At 37.3% G+C, this 21,467-nt stretch overlaps 1 protein-coding gene across 1 annotated transcript in view; it reads left to right on the top strand.

Moving 5' to 3' along the window:
• LOC140161084 (uncharacterized) overlaps positions 1-21,467 on the top strand; it is a 52,168-nt gene that overhangs the window by 22,170 nt on the left and 8,531 nt on the right. Inside the window, 9 exon segments of the mRNA XM_072184471.1 lie at positions 6,146-6,234; positions 10,771-11,152; positions 14,234-14,301; positions 15,172-15,341; positions 16,215-16,293; positions 16,960-17,070; positions 17,628-17,771; positions 18,961-19,084; positions 19,087-21,076. Of these exon segments, the coding sequence (XP_072040572.1) occupies positions 6,146-6,234; positions 10,771-11,152; positions 14,234-14,301; positions 15,172-15,341; positions 16,215-16,293; positions 16,960-17,070; positions 17,628-17,771; positions 18,961-19,084; positions 19,087-21,076 (3,157 nt within the window).

The raw sequence follows: 21,467 nt of genomic DNA, 5'->3' as shown, positions 1-21,467 counted from the left end.
AATTTACATACTCCCTCTGGAATGGCCACAAAATAGGCTGTTCCATTTAATTTACATACTCCCTCTGAAATGGCTGTTCCATTTAATTTACATACTCCCTCTGGAATAGCTTTCCCTAATCAAATTGCATATTGTGAATTTCAATAGCGTATTATAATAATTATAGATGGTGATTGGAAATACTATGTGTGAAGCGTTAAGACTGTTCCATTTAAATTACATACCTTTGGCTGTTCCATTTAATGTACCGGCTCTCTCCGAAATGGTCCCAACTCCCCCTGGAAACGCCCCAAAATAGGCTGTTCCATTTAATTTACATACTCCCTCTGAAATGGCTGTTCCATTTAATTTACATACTCCCTTTGGAATAGCTTTCCCCTAATCAAATTGCATATTGTGAATTTCAATCCATCAAATTGCATAGCTTCACTGTGAATTTGAGAGACTGACAACAGCAACCTAAGTCCTCAGCAAATAAGGACTGTAAGTTTGTGTAAACCGATAAAATGCGGGTATAGCCGTATTTGTGTACAAATATATAGCCTTCTAGTTCTCTACTCTGCTTCCAACCTCCAATAACAAGTAATTTAGGGTCTATAACTTCTTTAAAAAAAGAAAGAAAAGAAAATATTTTTTTTGTTGAAAATTGTGGTGCATTTTTTAGATTCCAAAATCATGTTTTTATCCGGTGCTTACATGACGACAAGTATGCGGGCTTACTTAGGGTGATTACATGCGCTAATTGAATACCTGAGTGGAAGAAGGGCCCAACTCCATCAAAACTGATTTCGAGATATTAAGAAAAAACTTAATATTTGGAAAAGTTTTATAGACAGAATGTTTTCATCTTCAGGGGACCATTAATACATGAACATACAATATTACATACATTCAAAATTAAATATGACGTTTCCATGGCAACGGTACAGGTCTTAATACAAGCTGGAGTTGGGCCCTTCTTCCACTAACATACTGAAAGGGCCAGTTCCGTGTTATAAATAGCTACAGAAATTAGGTATTCACCATTAATTGCACAAGTAGAACTCATGTACTAGTATTATGTTAGCAAAAAAAGTTTATAGTAGTGAAAAGCAGATTTCATGGATGAACAAAATTCCGCTTTAACCCTATATTAATTTGTGGAAGAAGGGCCCAACTCCACGGATTTGGGCCTTTCTTCCATGAAAACCATGAGGAAGTGTACATGGACGACTATTTAGAGAGTGGATTTTGGCTCATCTTTCACACATAAGGAAGAACAGTCTGCTGGCAATAAAATGCTGGGACTAATTCATTTTTGTAAAAAATTGGAGTTGGGCCCTTCTTCCACTCAGGTATTCAATTATGTGTGTTTGTTGCCCATTAAGAAATGATACACAAAACGTGCGTTATTTATGTTTAGACAGTATTTATTGTGGGACATGAGAGCACATCAGACATATCAAATTGCATTCTGAATACGAAGAATGTCTTTCTGATATCAAATAATTTTCATTTTTGAAATTCACGATATAATACAAATTTTATGACAAATTATCAAAATTTGATATTTTTCACATTTTTGATATATAACAGTCCTCGAAGTAAATTTTATAAATCTATAAGGTCGCATGTCATAAGTTGGGTATGCAAAAAGGGTGGAGGGATTACACTTTTCTGAAAATTGCGATACACAATTGATTGGCTTTCCGTAACCCCATATCCTACAGCAGTGGTTGATACCTCATTTTAAGCCTAATTTTATACTCTTTCAGTCTACTGAAGCATATAATTATACATCATTCAGTAAAAAAATCACATCAGTTGAAATGAAAAATGCCAGGGGTGGAGGAGCAGGCGGATGTGGAGCAGGCGGATGCGGGAGTGTGTGCATAGGGCCTATGTGAAAATTCACATGTCAGCATGTCAAAACTACTGGTTACTTTTTCAAATCTAGTGAGGGAATGATGTATTGACAGCTTTGAATGTTGAATTTATACAACTAAAACAATTACCGACTACTTAAGGTGGCACTACACCCCATGATATATTTTAAGACTAATTTTGCATTTTTCTCAAAAAATAACTACACACTGGTAAAAAAAAGTTATGTATATTATAGGGGCCAGGAATCCACCTCACTGAAATTTCAGTGATTCAAGACAAGTGATTCATCTAAATATGTCAAGAAATGAGGTACATTCTACCGGTACCTCTTTTCTTATCATAAATAACGTACTGCTTGTATTGAGTCACTGAAATTCCAGTGCAGTAACTGGATTCCTTGCCCTATAATATACATAACTTTGTTACCAGTGTGTTGTTATTTTTTGAGAAAAATGCAAAAATAGACACAAATTTATCAAGGGGTGTAGTACCACCTTAAAGGGTATTATGTTCCATTTTTTTTTTTCAATTTTAATGAAATCCTAGTTGAATTTCAGTATTTTAGCAACATGATAATGTACGTTTCTCTTCTTGTCTCGCTATTTACTCGTAAAAAGGTCATTGACCTTCACAATGTAATTAACATACGTACAATTATTTCAAATAGTTCATTTGAAGCATTGATGTATTGAGAACATATCCTCAAAATCTGATGACATTCTTGTATAAAATAAAAATTTTAGAGTCATTTTTATAATTGAGGTCCGATTTGAGAAAAATGCATTTGAAAATTGAGATTTACATAGACACCTGTGTATTAATTAATTAGTAATTAAGCATTATCTCAAAAATTAAGTATGTGTTAAGGTTAAAAATTGTGTTGATTATTAGAGGTTGTCAATATATACAACATACCAAAAAATAAATTTTTTGTCATTTTTGACCATGTAATGGAAATTGTACCCAACTTATGACATGCGACCATAAATGACATTCTTAAAGTGTATGTAGCTGGGAGGAAAAGCCGACGATCAATTGAAAATTTTGACCTTTCATATTGAAGATATGGATTTTTTTCCCAAAAAGACCTAATTTGTTTTGGTGTTTTGGAAAAAGAAAATCCATATCTTCAATACGAAAGATCAAAATTTTCAATTGATCATCGGGTTTTCATCCCACCTACATACACTTAAGAATAAATCATCAGATTTATAAACTTTACTTCAAGTACTGTTAAAATATCAAAAATATCAATTTTTAATCATTTGCCATAAAATGTGTATTACATTGCGAATTTCAAAATATCAAAATTATTTGATATCAGAAGGACATTCTTCGTATTCAGAATGCAATTCGATATGTCTGATGTGCTCTAATGTCCCACAATAAATACTGTCCAAACGTTCATACCCCAGCCCTTTATAATGGCCTACAATTTGCATCCGCATGTTTACAAACAAAAATACATGTATGATTGGATCACATGTGTCATGTATAAATTGAACAGTACTATTTTCGTAGTGTAATTAAGACGGTTCACATTTAATTTTATATCACTAAATATGTTTATTGTTTACATTTCAAGAATATTTAAACATTTGTCAACATAACACTGAGTTTTGCCATGATATTTGGGCCAATCCATGTCAATTCAACAGAGGCCTCCACATTGACCCTCTTGGAATTAGCTGATATGCTCATGATGTGTTCCCAATATGCCAAAATGAAGAAATCCGGTGGAAAAAAAATCACCTTTTTTCCCCTTCAATATTTGGGGGTCATTTTGTCACATAAACTAATGAAAGGAAGACCCCAATTATATCAATTATGTTTGACCCATATGTCCTCTTCACATTTTGGGGATATAAGGAAAAAAATACGTATCGTTTCTCCGCAGGGGGTAATTAAAAAAGCATTTTATCACATTTACTGAACAGCACCCTCAAATTTGAGATTTTCCATTTTTGGCCCTATTTTAAGGGGAAATTTGGATCTGTGGCACTCCATCTATTACTCTACTTTTTCATGGTTTTAGTAAAGCAGGCAGTCTATTTTCAAAATCTATAGTGCTTTGTTTGTATATTTTTTGATGATACGGCGACCACCCAGATTGCCGAAAAGCATGCAATTTCCCCATATCTCAGAGATTACAGGATTTATTATGGGTTTCCCATTGCCTGTAACTTTATCAAACTGACTCAGAAAAGTTTTATATTGAAGGAAATGGTAATCTACCATAAGAGGTTTGGATTGCTGTGAAAACAAGCGGTCACAAATTCTATAACATTAATGAAAAGCGCCCTCAAAGTTGAGATCTTATCAATCAAATTGAATTTCATGGGATTTCACTGACCAATTTAGTAATATTGCACTAATTGTTTTCGTTCTTTTCTGTGTGAAAAGAGATCACATGTGAGACTACTTTTAATAATTATAGTCACAAAAATGATATTTAGCCCATATGACTTATAGCAAGCCGAAAATGGCCAAAAATTGAGACGATTTTTCACAAAATTATCAAATTTGGACAGCGCCAAAGTCAACAAAATTTTTTTTGCCCAATACTATCATAGATAAGTTTAGAAACCTCTAAAACACATAAAAACATTCAATGGAGGTCATATAAGGTGTCATACAGAATATGTTTTTTATGTGTTTTAGAGGCTTCTAAACTCATCTATGATAGTTAATTGAAACATTTTTTTTTTGACTTGGGCCAAATTTGGTTAATTTGTGGAAAATCGTCTCATTTTCGGCCAATTTCGGCTCGCTATTGGTAATATTAATGGGCTAAATATCAATTTTGTGACTACTGTTATTAAAATTAGTCTCAAATGTGTTCTCTTTTCACAAACAAAAGAAGGAAAACAATTAGTGCAATATTACTAAATTGGCCATTGAAATCCCATGAAATTCAATTTGATTGATAAAATCTCAACTTTGAGGGCGCTTTTCATAAATGTTATAGACTTTGTGACCGCTTGTTTTCACAGCAATCCAAACCTCTCATGGTAGATTACCAATTCCTTCAACATAAAACTTTTCTGACTCATTTTGATAAAGTTACAGACAATGGAAAACCCATAATAGGCCCTATATTCTCTGTGATATGGGGAAATTGCATGTTTTTCATCGATTTCGGAGGCCTAAAAATCAATTTAAGTCAAAAATATACAAACAAAGCACTATAGATTTGGAAAATAGACTGCCTGCTTTACTAAAACCATGAAAAAGTAGAGTAATAGATGGAGTGCCACAGGCCCAAATTTCCTCTTAAAATAGGGCCAAAAATGGAAAATCTCAACTTTGAGGGCACTGTTCATCTAAATGAAGCACTTCAGCATTTTTTTTTCTTCGTAACTCTCGAGTACTCCCACTGGGCTCTAGCCTGCCACAAAAAATAACTTTAACAAGCACTTCTTTAATAGGGTTAAAGCACCATGAAAGTACCAACTTAAATTACTAAATGTGATAAAACGCTTTTTCAATTACCCCCTGCGTAGAAACGATGTGTATTTTTTCCCCTTTTATCCCGTAAATGTGAAGAGGACATATGGGTCAAACATAATTAATATAATTGGGGTCTTTCTTTCATTAATTTATGTGACAAAATGACCCCCAAATATTGAAGGGGTAAAAAGGTCCATAACAATGGCAATTTTGGTGGTTACTAGGTGGGGCTGTTCCTTAGCAACCAAAATATTTGTGATTTTTTTTCCGCCGCATTTCTTCATTTTGGCATATTGGGAACACATCATGAGCATATCAGCCAATTCCAAGAGGGTCAATGTGGAACTTGCTGAAAATCCTGTTGATTTGATATGGCCTGACCCATTTGATAATAATGATAATTTACCTATTTATAACTAAATTGGTGAATTTAGGAAGTAACATTCTGCAGGGTCTTAGCTAGGATTCGACAAGTGCCCGTCATTTTCACCTAAAACTGCCTGTCCAAAATTTGACCCTGAAAACATAAACCAGACCTCTTTCCCCTTCTGGGGGTTCAGTCAGTTAGGTATATAGCCTTATTTATTATTAGTCTGGCCTTGTTTTGAGTTCACAGAACTTACTCAGCATTATTTTCAGAGTTTAGCATATATCACAGTCATTAATTTTGCCTGAAGCAAAATGATGGGCGGACGTATTCAGAGTGATATAACCCTGCATGTTCTGTGGATCAAATGTAATATCATCTCCTAAATTTATAAATAACAATAGAGAGAGACCAACTGACATAGAATGTCCTTTTTTGTCATTACATTTTCATCAATTGCAGAAGAAACGGAAATCTTCATTTGAAGAAAGGGAAAGAAAAAGAAGGAAACAGGAGAAAAAAGCTAAAAAACAACTTCAAAAACAGTTTGGGTAAGTCATCAACCCAGTGATTACTGTATGTCCTTTTTGTCTCCCTGAACTTTGTTCAGGATGGGACTTAGTAATCACTATTTCTGTCTGTCCGTGTGGATGTGTGTGTGGATGTATGTGTGTCCGTCCGGAGCTGTATCTGGGGAACCGTAAGACTTACGGCGACGCTACTTGGTGGGAGGAAGGGTATCCAAGTTTGCTCCGTAACCTAATGTTTTCGGGGAAAAATATGCAAATTAACATAGCTAATTTGCATAATTTAGGCAAAAATCAGCGCAAATTGATAGCGGAGTTTGTGGACAGACTATCTCAAGATCCGTCAGGCGCATGGTAACGAAACCTGGTGGCAGCTATGATACACATCTGCTGATCACCTGATTAGTTTTTCGCGAAAAGTATGCGCATTTAGTTGTTAATTTGCATAATTTATGCGGAACGATTCTACAAATATGGTTGGAAATCTGAAGAAATCCGCCTTGTGGAGCTGTATCTGGGGGATTCGTAAGATCCCTAAGCCCTATGATGATGATGAAACGTGGTAGGGGGTAGTATGACCAGAGGATCTCAACCCGATTCGATTTTCAGCGCAAAATATGGTAATTAAGTACCTAATTTGCATAATTTATGCATAAAATGCAAAAAGCTATTTTCTCGGAGACTAGGGGTCGCACGTTCTTCAAACTTGATGGGTGGGTGCATCTTCACCCCAGTCAGAACAAGTTTGTATTGGTTAGTGCGTCAAGGTCACCCAAGGTCATCCAGGGGTAATCTGAGGTCAAATGACTAAAAACTGTCGTATCGGCACGAAACTTGGTGGGTGCGGTCAGCATAATGTGGTAGGGAGTAGTATGACCAGAGGGTGCACACTAGTACCCCCCCCCCCCCCATGTGGCCCCTCCCACACACTCAAAGTTGAGGGGGGGGTCAAAAATGTAATGAAATATTTTTTTTATATTGCGCATTACATATATCAATTTCGGTCATGTAGGCCAAGTCATTAAAAAAAAAAAAGACTTTGAAGAATGTCTCTCATGTACAAAAGTATAGGAAACTGAACATTTAAAACCACCTTTTTAGGGTGAAGGAAGCATTTTTCAAAAAATGTCTAAAACAGGTTTTATGTCAAAAATGGTCTATCATACAATGTAGTCTTCATGCACACTAGCACCCCCCCCCCCCCATGTGGCCCCCTCCCACACACTCGAAGTTGAGGGGGGTTCAAAAATTTAATGAAATATTGTTTTTCTATTGCGCATTATATATATCAATTTCGGTCATGTAGGCCAAGTTATTAGGCCAAAAAAAGACTTTGAAGAATGTCTCTCATGTACAAAAGGATAGGAAACTGAACATTTAAAACCACCTTTTTAGGGTGAAGGAAGCATTTTTTCAAAAAAATGTCTGAAACTGGTTTTTATGTCAAAAATGTCTCTTTTGGGGTGCTACATCGAGTCAAATGTTCGGAAGATTATTTCGGGGTCATCTGAGGTCACGCAGGGGTCATCTGAGGTCAAATTACTAAAAACTGTCGTATGGGCATGAAACTTGGTGGGTACAATCAACATTTAGAGTCAAATGTTTGGAAGATTATTTCGGGGTCATCCGAGGTCACCCAGGGGTCATCTAAGGTCAAATTACTAAAAACTGTCGTATGGGCATGAAACTTGGTGGGTACAATCAACATTTAGAGTCAAAGTTTCAGGAAGGTTATTTAGGGGTCATCCAAGGTCACCCAGGGGTCATCTGAGGTCAAATTACTAAAAACTGTCGTATGGGCATGAAACTTGGTGGGTACAATCAACATTTAGAGTCAAATGTTAGGAAGATTATTTCGGGTCATCCGAGGTCGCCCAGGGTCATCTAAGGTCAAATTACTAAAACTGTCGTATGGGCATGAAACTTGGTGGGTACAATCAACATTTAGAGTCAAATGTTCGGAAGATTATTTCGGGGTCATCCGAGGTCACCCAGGAGTCATCTAAGGTCAAACTATTAAAAACTGTCGTATGGGCATGAAACTTGGTGGGTACAGTCAACATTTAGAGTCAAATGTTAGGAAGATTATTTCGGGGTCATCCGAGGTCACCCAGGGGTCATCTGAGGTCAGATTACTAAAACTGTCGTATGGGCATGAAACTTGGTGGGTACAGTCAACATTTAGAGTAAAATGTTCGGAAGATTATTTCGGGGTCATCCGAGGTCACCCAGGGGTCATCAGAGGTCAAATTACTAAAAACTGTCGTATGGGCATGAAACTTGGTGGGTACAGTCAACATTTGGAGTAAAATTTTCGGAAGGTTATTTCGGGTTCATCCGAGGTCACCCAAGGGTCATCTGAGGTCAAATTACTAAAACTGTCATATGGGCATGAAACTTGGTGGGTACAGTCAACATTTAGAGTCAAAGTTTCAGAAGGTAATTTCGGGGTCATCCAAGGTCACACAGGGGTCATCTGAGGTCACATTACTAAAAACTGTCATATGGGCATGAAACTTGGTGGGTACAGTCAACATTTAGAGTCAAAGTTTCGGAAGGTAATTTAGGGGTCATCCAAGGTCACCCAGGGGTCATCTGAGGTCAAATTACTAAAAACTCGTATGGGCATGACACTTAGTGGTTACAGTCAACATTAAGAGTCAAATTTTTGGAAGGGCATTTCGGGGTCACCCAGGGGTCATCTGAGGTCAAATTACTAAAACTGTCGTATGGGCATGAAACTTGGTGGGTACAGTCAACATTTAGCCAAATTTTGAAAGGTCATTTTTGGGTCATCCAAGGTCACCCAGGGGTCATCTGAGGTCAAATTACTTGAAACTGTTATATGGGCATGAAACTTGGTGGGTACAGTCAACATTTAGAGTCATGTTTTTGGAAAGTCATTTCGGGGTCATCCAAGGTCACTCAGGGGTCATCTGAGGTCACATTACTAAAAACTGTCGTATGGGCATGACACTAAGTGGTCACTGTCAACATTAAGAGTCAAATTTTTGGAAGGGCATTTCGGGGTCACCCAGGGGTCATCTGAGGTCAAATTATTAAAAACTGTTGTATGGGCATGAAACTTGGTGGGTACAGTCAACATTTAGAGCCAATTTTTTGGAAGGTCATTTTGGGATCATCGAAGGTCATCCATGGGCATGACACCTGGTGGTTACAGTCAACATTTAAAGTCAATTTTTGGAAGGTCATTTCAGGGACATCTGAGGTCACCCATGGGTCATCTGTGGTCAAATTTCTAAAAACTGTCACAGGGGCATGAAACTTGGTGGGTACAGTCATCATTTAGAGCCAAATTTTTGGACAGTCATTGCAAGGTCATCTGAGGTCACTCAGAGGTCATCTGAAGTCAAATGACTAAAAACTGTTGTATGGGCATGACATGTACAGTCAACATTTAGAGCCCAATTTTTGGAAGGTCATTTTGGGGTCAGTAGGGGTCATCTGAGGTCAAATTAGTAAAAATTGTCGGATGGGCATGAGACTTGGTGGGTACAGTCACCATCAGCCAGGTAATTGTGCCCAGCCGAGACCCACCAAAATTTAGGGATCAAAGGTCAAATTCAATCTTGGTCCAATCAAGCTCAAATTGAACAGGCAAATCGCCATGGGTTGTTGTAGGTTCATTTACTTCTACCAAAAGTAATCGTAAAAGCAGGCGATCACGAAAGCAGGCGAGACTCGTGGTTCGAGAACCGCCTTTGTAATGTTTCAATGCTACATCAGCAGTTTATTAACAGATCAAAAACAGTTGTTGAGTGATCAGACAAGACAAGTCAATGAGATGATGTATTGCACAAGGGTCACTGCTCATTAATGCAGACAGTGGCTTAGCCACTTGGTTGCACATAATGGCCGTCAGTACACAAAGGGCCTTGGTAAAAAAAAATGGGGTCAATAATAGACAAATTTGTGTGCATTGCTAAATGCATTGTTAAGAAATAAGAGTACATATAGCCCAAATACTTCAAATCTTGCATATGACCAGGCTGCAAAATAACCGAAGGCATTTGCCTTCAGTGCCCCTACCAGTTGCCTTGATTGCCTATTAATTGTTGCTATTCTTTAACATATAATTGCCTTGTAAAATAGATGTGCCCTTTCAAAATTGCCTTGAAATGGGTGCCCTTCAGAATCCTTATTTTGCAGCCTGCATATGACCCTTCCGTTTTTGTTGCCTATATATTGATGTTGCCACATTGAATGATTGATATAGAAACATAAAAGCAAGTTGAAAGTGTTTAGGAAAATTTTGCTTCCCCCCTCCACGCCCCACTTTTTAGATTCTTTAGAGCACTGGGCAAAAAAAAAAAAAAAGAATTAACAATTTACAACATCAGTTGGCAAAAAAATGGCGTCTGTACATTTACAAGTTGCGTTCCCCCCTTCCCCCCCCCCAAATCCAGCTAGATGCATTCACCTAGATGCATCCATCTCTAAGGAAAAAATTCAGTTTGCAAACTTTGCATGTATGTTAAGTGCAATTTTATACACATAAACAGACACATTTTATATTATTATCGCATATTTGATCCACAGATCTAAGAAGAAGAAAGTCTCAGGGTCACCAACAGTGGCTGAACTCTTGAAGAAGCGTCAACTGCTGCCCGGCGCTAGCAAATCATCTACCTCATCAGGCAAACTCCTCAACGGCAATGCTTCCAACAAGGACAATATGGATCCACTGGACCAAATCGATCCCTCGCTAGATCTAGGCATCTCAGACTTCAAGATGGATAGCGACATGGCCAAGGTCATGGAGGAGGCACTGGCCAGCATCCAGGACGGCGATACCCTCGGCGGAGACGAGGACAGCATGGGGAACGGCAATGTGGTCATGGATGATGCAGAACAACCATACGTAAAATGTCCAGAAAATATACCTCGAGAACTGATGACAGATGTGGAGAAAATCAAAGATGTACGATTGGGTTTATTTGTTTGTTTTGTTTGTTTGTTTGTTTGTTTGTTTGTTTGTTTGTTTATTTATTTATTTATTTATTTATTTATTTATTTATTTATTTATTTATTTATTTATTTATTTATTTATTTATTTATTTATTTATTTATTTATTATTTATTTATTTTAATCATATTTATGCAGGGTAGCCCAATTCAGCAAAATAGTCTAAAATGGGGCCCTGCTATACATTTTATAAAAAAACTTAAAAATTAACAATTATCAACATGCAATTTATACAACTATTAGATGCAAATTAAAATACAAAAATATATACAATTTAAGTAAGTGAAAATGTATCATTTACAATTACCAGTACATGGTCAAAATTTTAAGATTTTAAATTAAAGTCTGTGAGGATTTCATGCTCGTACTAAAATTGGCATTTAATTGTTTTGAATTAGTGATTAACAATTGAACAAAACATTGAAAACTGATGACATACCCTGAACATCATAATTGTGATGAAGTGCAATGTGATAAATTCTCATACAATAGGTGCATTATTTTCATACAATTGGTGCCAAAAACGTGGGGTTAGTCAACTGCAAACATATTTATATCATTATTGTCATAGCGCAATTCAAAAATAACTTAACATACACTTTCTTGTCAGTTACGATTTTTTACATCCATGACCCAATTTGCATCTGTTTCATTGATCTGGGTTGATGCACAGTTTGTTTTGTATTTGGCCCATTTCACGGTTAGGCGCCACTTTTTGATTTTCAACATATCTGGCCTGGTGTGTAAAAAATAATGGGGTTACAGAATTGACTGTTGGTGATTTTTCATTGTCTCTGTATGGCCTACCTCCACTAGCTTAATCGGCCTTTCTGCTTTTATCTTTCAGGGCGCACAGGGGTAAGAAGTGGTCAAAAACCACATTTTACTAGCAACCTGGAAACAGACATTTATTTTCCAATGCTGCCACTTTTAACTATGTTGAGCCTACCAGCTGCTTTTGTTGTTTTTATGTAGTGAACAAGTTGCACTATACAGCCATACATGAACAAAGTAGTAGTTGTCAGTTAAACTAGCATGAGAACCATTTAAATTTCTGAATTCGGATGTGACATTTTCCGTTCACATCTATGTACCTTATTCAATGTGGAATAGATCAACTAATAATTTACATGAATGGCAAACTAGTGTGTTTTAGTAAAGTTCAGAGTCTTGTTACTATTTGTTGAACAAATTACACTTGTTGCTCTTAATATGTAGATACAGCGATATTTTGAATTTTGCCAACAAATTCCGTTCACAGTTTTGTCACATCCGATTAATTTTCCAAATAGTATAATTTATTAACAAATAAGTGGCAGAATTTTTTCTCCTTGATTTTTAAAAATCTCCTGCTACAAGCTATCTAATGACACCATTTAATGAAAACTCCTTCATCAACTTAGCTTACAGATGTCATTTCAAAGTTTCCGTTCACATGTGTCACATCCATGGTACCTGTCACATCCAAAATAGTTTCTTCAAAGAACTAAGACAGGAATGGGACTAGGATGCCAGTTTGAAGTTATTTCATTACAGGTTTGTGGGGGATCAAAAGGCACAACAAATCTTTAATTGTGACAGGGGACTCAAAAGCTTCAATTTCCGTTCACATGTCACATCCTCAAAATTAGTAGTTTTTAGGTCAAAATACTTAAACAACATGATATTTGACTTTCTAAAATAGGTTTATTATTTCATGCATGTCACATATGATTATTTCATGGCTTTGTTGATTGTCTTTAGGGGACAGTTTTGTATAAAATTTACAGAAGCGGATGTGACATTTTCAATTGTGAACGGAATATTTCAGTATTATAAACATTTTGCTTGTCAAAAATATAAAGGGTCAGGAAAAACATTTTAGCATTGCTCAATTCAATAGAATCTCACAAAATATATGTGTTAGAAGTGCTTAAAGCTTATATTTTTGACAAGCAAACTCTTTGTAATAATGAAATATTCTGTTCACAATTGAAAATGTCACATCCGCTTCTATAAATGGTAAACAATGTTTTAAAATGAACACTAACACAGGTTGATATGTTTCAGTATATCCCATTTAATTTACTGGGGGTGTGAAAACTTGTTGAAGCATTATTTTCTGATATATACTCTGCTTTACAGTGTGTGGTTTCCGTTCACATTGACATCAGTCACATCCAAAATTGAACAAACATCAGAATCTTGAATTTGACCTGTGTTTTCAAACTGGCTGATATTATTTGTGAACATTACCCATATTATGACCTTCAAAGCTGTGGAATATCAGAGTCATTCCTTGATTATTAAAATTGTTGAGTAAACCTTTTCATGTCAATTTCCCTTTTTACCACAAAAATTACATTTAAGTGGCCATAAATTTGTCATTACACAACAAAAGTTGCCCAAATTTGGTCAGAAGAGAGCCTATGACACACTTGTTTATTTTAAATATCTATTATATATGTATTGGACAGTCAAAGTATAAATATTCACTTCTCAATATTTATCCAATTTGTTTAAAAATTACATAACGTGAGATAATAAATCATAATTTTCTTCAAGAAGTAGAGAGATTTAAGCTGGGAAATGATATTTTTATGAAAATCTGGTCTAATTTGGAAAAGAAAACCCCCATTAAATGAAATTTAATCCATTTTGAAAATTTCGAGTTTTTTTCACCAAAAGTGGCGCCTAACCGTGAAATGGGCCATTTACTACACTGCCTTCCCGAGAAGTACATCATTTTTTGCTCTGCTTGATGCGAGCTTCCTGTTAATGAGCGACATTCATGAGCGCTGCTCTTTGCTGACGATCACTTTGTGACACGTAATCGGACAATCAGATTATTGGTTTGTTGTTATGATTGTCAAACGAATTGAATCAGCCAATCAACACTCCACTTCCGTGTTTATGCTGTGTACACTCTCAAAATGTAAGTGAGTGCTGTTCTTCTCTGCCAGCAAGTGTAGGTTTTAAACTGACTATACAAGTCACATGTAAGACAATTTTTGTTGCAATGATAATTATTCAAATGTTGTATTGCTTATATTGCAGGCTGCAAGGAAATCAGCTGAAGGAAAGTGTAAATTCTTCACACCGTCTGTTAACCAGCTCCTACTCAGGTAAGGCCAAAAAATTAAAATTGTTTGGTTACCCTGGAGTCAGAAGTTTTCCGTTTTACAGAAAACTCTAGGTTACCCCCATTGTTCAAGTCTTAATAAATTTATTGAGTTTTCAAACGCATATCATTTAATTCAGTAATGTTCATACAAAATGCATAAAAAATTGTACAAATTTCCTTACAGAACCACACCTCACCAGTACGGGATGGGACAATTGTATTTCATTGTGTTGTTCCCTTGACTGTTAAAAATAAACAAGCAAACAAACATGCATACAAACAAACAAACATAGTATTTGATAACAAACTTTTTCAAAATAAAAAATGTAGGATCAGAAACTGACAATCCTGATTTGCATTCTTCCTGTGTTATCATGGTGCTGACTAACATGTTTTTTAAAATGTCAAATTAAAACATGTACTTGATAAGTGTCGTTTATGATCAATTGTTAATTTTGTTTGGTTTTTTGTTTACTTTTTAACGGTCAAAGGGAATAAAATAAGGAAATATTGGCATAAAATAGATTTGTCCCATACTACATTTGTAGTGTAAAGAGACAGCACACATGGTATTATTGTAAATACACTCCCAATATATGGGTCTTGGATTTCTGTACTGGAAGTCAGTTTGGCCATAATTCCTTCCACAATACAATATATGGGTGCTAACAGTGTGTCCGTTAGCACCCCACACAAGTGCGATTAGCTGAACGTACAGTACGTGTGCGACGTATGATATGGGTTTTTCCAGGATACCCAATGACAGGGTAATTTCGGTAGAGAAATCCAGGATCAACGTATTGGATAAGAGCATTAACGCTCAACAGATTTAGCCTTAACGGTTGATTTCAATGAATTCTACTTCATACAGAATTGAGTTACAAACGCGAGATTTGACATGTGGTAAACGATCCAATCTGTACAGTCACATGGCCGCAAATCTACCGTGTGGCAAGGAGACGCTTTTGAAACGAGCAAAGAAACTACGACTAGGTGCACAAGATGTCAACGTCAAGGAACCGCTGCAGAAATTAAGAGAAGGTATATGTAAATTAGGTTGTTTGGTGACAAATAAAAAACAAACCTACTGCACATTTCAAGTACGGCCAGGCATTGTTACACTTAAAATGAGTCTGGACTCCCAATAGCCCAGTGTGTAACACTACATGGTACATGTAAATCTGCTATATTGGTATGTCACACATAGAGACCAAAATAGTGTACCTCTGGCATTTATCTGCAGAATCCTGAAATCAAACAATAATTTAAATCTTGTTGATTTGTTTTTATTAGTTTTATTTTTGATTTGTTTTTATTAATTTTATTTTTTCCTTGGTTTTTTACAAATAACTGACCCTAAAAATGACCAAAATCTGTATAAGTTGGCAAACATTTCACCAAGCCAGGCAAAATCAGTCAACACCCGGCCCCCAAAATGGCACATGTGTGTGGCCACAACAAGAAAAAACAGGCAAAATCTGGGTCTGTCAGGCCCGTAGATGGGTTTGTTTGTTTGTTTTGGGGTGTTTTTTTTTGGGGGGGGGTCCAAAATGAGTAGTGCTCATCAGACAGAGTACCAATACCTGTCACCAGTGTTACTGTTTGAAATAATAAATTAATTAATGTATACATCACATTGTTACTTTATATGAGAGTATATTGATTTATCTATTTTGCATATCCATTTGAAAATCAAAATTAGGGACATTACATAGCCAGCATTACATTACATCCCAGCACACACAAATTGTGCCAGTAATAGAAGGCTTAGACTTTTGAAAGTCTATGATTCCAGAAAGTACTTGATTTTAATATCTTAAAAAAGTCCTGTATGTGGATAATTGATTCCAATTGACATGTACAAACGATGTAATTCTTAAACTTAAACATGTTCATATACTTTTTTAACCACAGCAATAGCTAAAGTAATGCCAGAAAACATCCAGAGACACCAAGAGGAATGTCAGACTCATGCTTTAGAAAAGGCTAATAGGTAAGAATGTGTTTGGTTTTGCTACAAGTAGTAAATGAATTGTGCATTTTTTTAAACTAAAGGAATGCATTGCATGAACAAAGATGAATGATGGTATTGAGTAAAGTGGCAAGTTTTCTGTGTCACAGAAAAATGGAATTTAAGAAAAAAACAGAAAACACAGAAATTCTCGGAAAACTTGAGAAAAATAAAAATGCAGAAAAATTTATGAGAATGTGATCTTAAAAATAATGAAATGAAGTCTGTCTTCAAAGATATCAACTAAAAAAAAGTAATATATTAATGATTGAAGTAAATTAGACCATAATTCATCCTTTTGGGGTTCAGTTGCTTTGAAAATGAAGTTTAATTAAGTAGGCAAACTATGGTCAAACACAGTGGTTCAGATGAGGTAATTTTTTCCCTTGCTCTGGCCTATGTAAACTGTTGCCAGTGTTTACGCGAATCCACATGGATTTGTGCTATGTGGATTCATGCTATTGATGTTTTACAAGAATCTTTGTGTGAATCGATTTGTGGATTCGCTTCAGATTTCTGAGCCCAAGGCCCAACCGGCGGTTCTGAAATGCAGTCGACCAGCGGTTGGGATTTGAAGCCATCCCAAATCATATTTTTGAGTTTGTAACATTCAAGTGATTGACAATTTCACATCTTATGCTCTTGCAGGAGTATAGAAGGAAAAGAGGAAGGCAGGGGTTCAGATGAAGATGATGACAGGAAGTCCAAGCAAGGAAATTTTGGGCCAAGGAAGAAATTCCAGTGGACCGATGAAATAAGGTGGGTACAGATTCCAGAAGATGATTCCAGAAGAAGTCATGGGATTTGTTGCGACAGTCTCGAATCGGGCAATTGCTCAGTAAAAGCCTATTCAGCAATTTTCTATAGAAAATATTTTCGTCTACCTGCACCGCCAAACAATCAACAATTATATATAGGCCGATTTTGGTCGCAATTTATCATGTTAATTGCATAAAACATAACAAGTAACAGAAGAAATAAACAAATGAGCAAAACATATTTGGAGTTAAATTTGAGTGGTCCAATGAGAAAAACTTTTTTTTGATACCAAAATCTCAGGTTTGACGAGGTAAAGTGAGGGATGAGTCTGTCAATCAGTTCACACACCTTCAAATGTTGTATTAAGTTCTGATACGTGTATTATGAACTCCACAACTTGATGATGGAAAGTGGAGGATGAGGCTGTTGATCAGGTCGCCCACCTTTTAAGTACAAAAGTTTTTTTCAGATCATGCTATGTGTATTGTGACCTCCATGGTACAAATTCTTGCATATACTTGGATGAATTTTAACATCTGTGCGATATTTTGTTTTAGGAAATTACTATGTGAAGTCGTGAGCATCAAAGTGAAGACATTTGCAGTTATTAAGAGTCGTTCACAGTCGGCGGAGGAGTTTGTACGAACGTTTCTGGATGACGAGGTGAAACCACTATGGCCTCAGGGTTGGATACAGACAAGGTAAAGAAGTGATGCATGCTGGGAAGGAAAATGGCTCAAATTTGCGGGTGACAAATTCTATAGCTTTTGAGCCCTTTTCATTCCCAGCATGCATAACGTTTGCCCATCGATCTTGATCAGCAATATAGTAGAAACAAACAATGGTTATTACTTGTGTCACAATTTTCAAGATGGGCAAAAAAATGTAGCCATTATTTATTTAACAGCAGGGGTGTGATTTGTCTGGATTTTTTGTGGCTAAAATCTGCACAATTTTATTGATTTTCAGCCTGTTTTAGGGTATCTTTTCCCAATTGCATGTAGTCTACTGTAGTAGACCACTTTAATTTATCATCCCCTAAAAAATTAATCCCTCTGACCATGGAAAATCAATCCTGGTCTGATCCAACAGCTCGGCCATCCATGAGAAAAGTGGTCTACTATATTTAGAATACACAATGAACTATGCACTCTAATACTGGGTATATGACGTTACCTCATTAAAAATGCAGTCTTGCTTGTTTATGCACAGATGTTGTGGTTTATGTTAATTACCTGACCCAGATAGAGCTACCCCACGTGGGTTGGGTTCAGTGAATACAGTGGGTTGGGCTAATGCATAAACATGTATGCTTGCCTATCTGTTATTGGTTAAGATATACCACCCACATTGATTTTTACTTCATTAACATTCATCTCAGATTTGAGATGAAAGAGGTTGAGTCTATGTGTTAAGATATGGTGGGTCACACAGGTCATATTCAACTAGAGCAGTCCCTCTTTTCTCTGGGCAGGACAGTCACTGGAGATGTATTATGTTTTATGCATGGAAATGTATGAATTGTTTATCAAAAAAAGGGGGGATGCAGAGCAGTCTAAATTGCATGCTGCTTTTCTGGATTTTTAACTATTTTCAGGATATTTCACAAGATTTGAGTTTGAACAACACCCCTGCAATAAGTTTGCCAAGTAGACCAAGTTTTTCCTTTAACGGGCGCCAGAAGATTTTTACCTCATGGTTAGAGAATATAGCATCTGATTTGATAAAAAGAATAATGAAAAAGTCGCCTCATCACCCGGCAAAAAATATATGTGATTGTAAACTCAAAATCAGGTTCTTTAGCCTACACCAAGTCAAAAAATAAATGTAGCTGTATTCCTTAAAACGTTTACCAATTAATTTATTTTCCTCCCGTTTTCTATACTCCAGAATGTTATACAAAGAGTCGCGTAGTATCCACGGTCATCTAACGTCTAACCAGCCGATGAAACCCAAGAAAGTAGTGCTTGCTACAAAGAAATCAACCTTCAAGAAACCTAGCACGAAGGCTCTCCAATAAACCAATCATCAATGTCTGTTGCTTCCATGATTACGCAAGCTATTATGTCACCTAATAGTGGCAACTCCAACCAATCTACCCCAGTGTCTGAGAAAGGAACACCTAAGTCGGATCGGGTGCCAACGTTACTAGATTATGCTAATTCTAGTATGGAGTTCACCCCAAGTCCACATCAGAAAAGTAACTTGCAGAGCAACCAATCGACACCCAAATCAACACCGACCTCTTCTAGTTTGATTAAGGACAGACCTAACAACAGTGCTGCATCGTTGCAAGGGACTTCCGCCAGTGGAGTGGATTTTACCACCAGTTTTATGGAGAAGCTGATTGCTGATGAACTTGCTGCTTCAGATAAGAAAACCCCGACTCAGGCTCAGGGACAGAAATCACAGACTCAAAGTTTGCAGCCCTCTTCTTCAAATCAAGCTGCACAACTTGTGACAAAACCAAAAACTAGTCCTCCTCAAGGACAAAATCCAATGTCTATTGCAGAGATTGTAGCTGCCACTGCCAAAGCGATGGAAACGCCAGTTTCGAATGAAAGACAGGCTTCAAGTGCTGCAAGTGTGTTGAAACAGCTGTCCACACATGCTCAGAACAATACATCTGGTGTCCCAAACCAAACATACATAACTTCCACCAAACCTGTTGTCAGGAAGGTTGACGGTTTTGGTTCGGGACAAGAACGTTTGAAGAAATTAAGTTTAGACGCTGGGAAGCGGACAATGGTTAACATCCAAAAGCAGCACATGAATGTTAGTGGACCTAATATGGCCCTGTCTCAAACAATTCAAAAATTAAGTTCTAATCTTGCAAGTAGTAGAGTTCCTACTACTAAGGGTGTATCATCAATTACAATTACACAATCAGGAGGCAAACCGACAATGGTGTCAAGAGTAGCAGGCAATGTTCCCCCAAAACAAAACACTAATACTAGCAACAGTGGACAGCCAATGGTGCGTACTAGCAGCAGTGTCCAGGGAGTGGTGCGCACTAGCATTAATACACAGGCAGCAGAGCGTCATACCGGCAATGGGAAGGCGGTGCGCACTAGCGGCAATACACAGGCAGTGGTGCGTCTCCAAAGGCCTCCCACAGGTGAGAAAGTACCATCATCATCACAACCACAAGTCCGGTTAGCATCCACAAAGTCTTCAACACTAGGCTTTGGAGTGGTTACAACAACTAAGACTAATGCACAGCATACTGTTAGTAATTCTAAATCAACAGCGCAACAGCCTGTTATAAGAACTGCATTGAACAAGCAACCTAAGCGAGTTAATGTGCAGACATTGTCAAAGGAGCATGTTGACTCTCAGGTCGGGCGTCTAACGCCAGCCAACCTACAGGCTGGCATGGGCAACATTTTTGCCAATTTAAATGAGTCTCTTTACAGGACGGCAGTTTCAACGTCACCGGTAGTTATACAATCTTCCAAAGAACTTCCATATAATGCTGCAGCAACATCAGGGAAACATTCCCACCCGAAGACAACCCAAGCCGCTAAGACCCATGTGGCGTATCGTCAGCAGACCAGCCCTACATCCCATGCTGTCCATGCGTCGTCATATTCTCCTACCAAAGTAACTAAGCAACAAGCTCTTTCTAGTTCGGCATCGGCTTTCACTGCCCCTTCTCCGCCTAAACTACACAAGCAACCAAGTACTTCTCCAACTTTGTCCCCTAGCACGTCCCCGGTGGGACAGAAGTACCCTGCCTATGTCTCCCAGCGGACAAGTCCGAACCAGACTAGTCCCAAGTATCCCCCAGTGACGTACACCACCACCATGGCAGCAATTCCAGGTTATCAGCAATTGAGCCTAGCTGATCTGGCTCACAAGCAGGCCACCTCAGGATACACACAGGGCTACCCGCTCAATGCTAATCAAGGTCAGGGGTCAGCAGCTGCTGCTGGGCAAGGTACAGGAGATGCAATTATTACGGGCCCAGCGCCAGGAACTTTCTACCACCAAGCAGCTGGATCAGGTTAGTAACAAAATAAGAATACTTTTAATATTTTTTAATTCAAGACATAAAATGAGTGATACGTAGGTTACCATAACAGTGAATTTCATATAAATGCAGCACTACTGTTCCGACATTTAATTCTCCGACACGACATGTACATATGAATGCATCCCACAAGCATTTTACTAGTGTATAACGTAAACTATGCAGGACCTGGGAGGGGGGAAATAACCAACCATGCTACGCAATGTTGTTTTTAGCAGCCATTTGTCAGGGTCCAAGCTTCTACGAAGTATGCAAATATGTATTGTAAACACAACGCCAGGACACGTACAGCTGTCCAGAAATGACTATAATATTTTTCTATCGTAAACAAGAGAAAAGTATCTTTAAATTGTGTTAAACTCAA

This window comes from Amphiura filiformis, chromosome 9, assembly GCF_039555335.1.
Source record: "Amphiura filiformis chromosome 9, Afil_fr2py, whole genome shotgun sequence".
Lineage (NCBI taxonomy): Eukaryota > Metazoa > Echinodermata > Ophiuroidea > Amphilepidida > Amphiuridae > Amphiura > Amphiura filiformis.
This window is presented reverse-complemented; position numbering and strand designations above follow the sequence as displayed.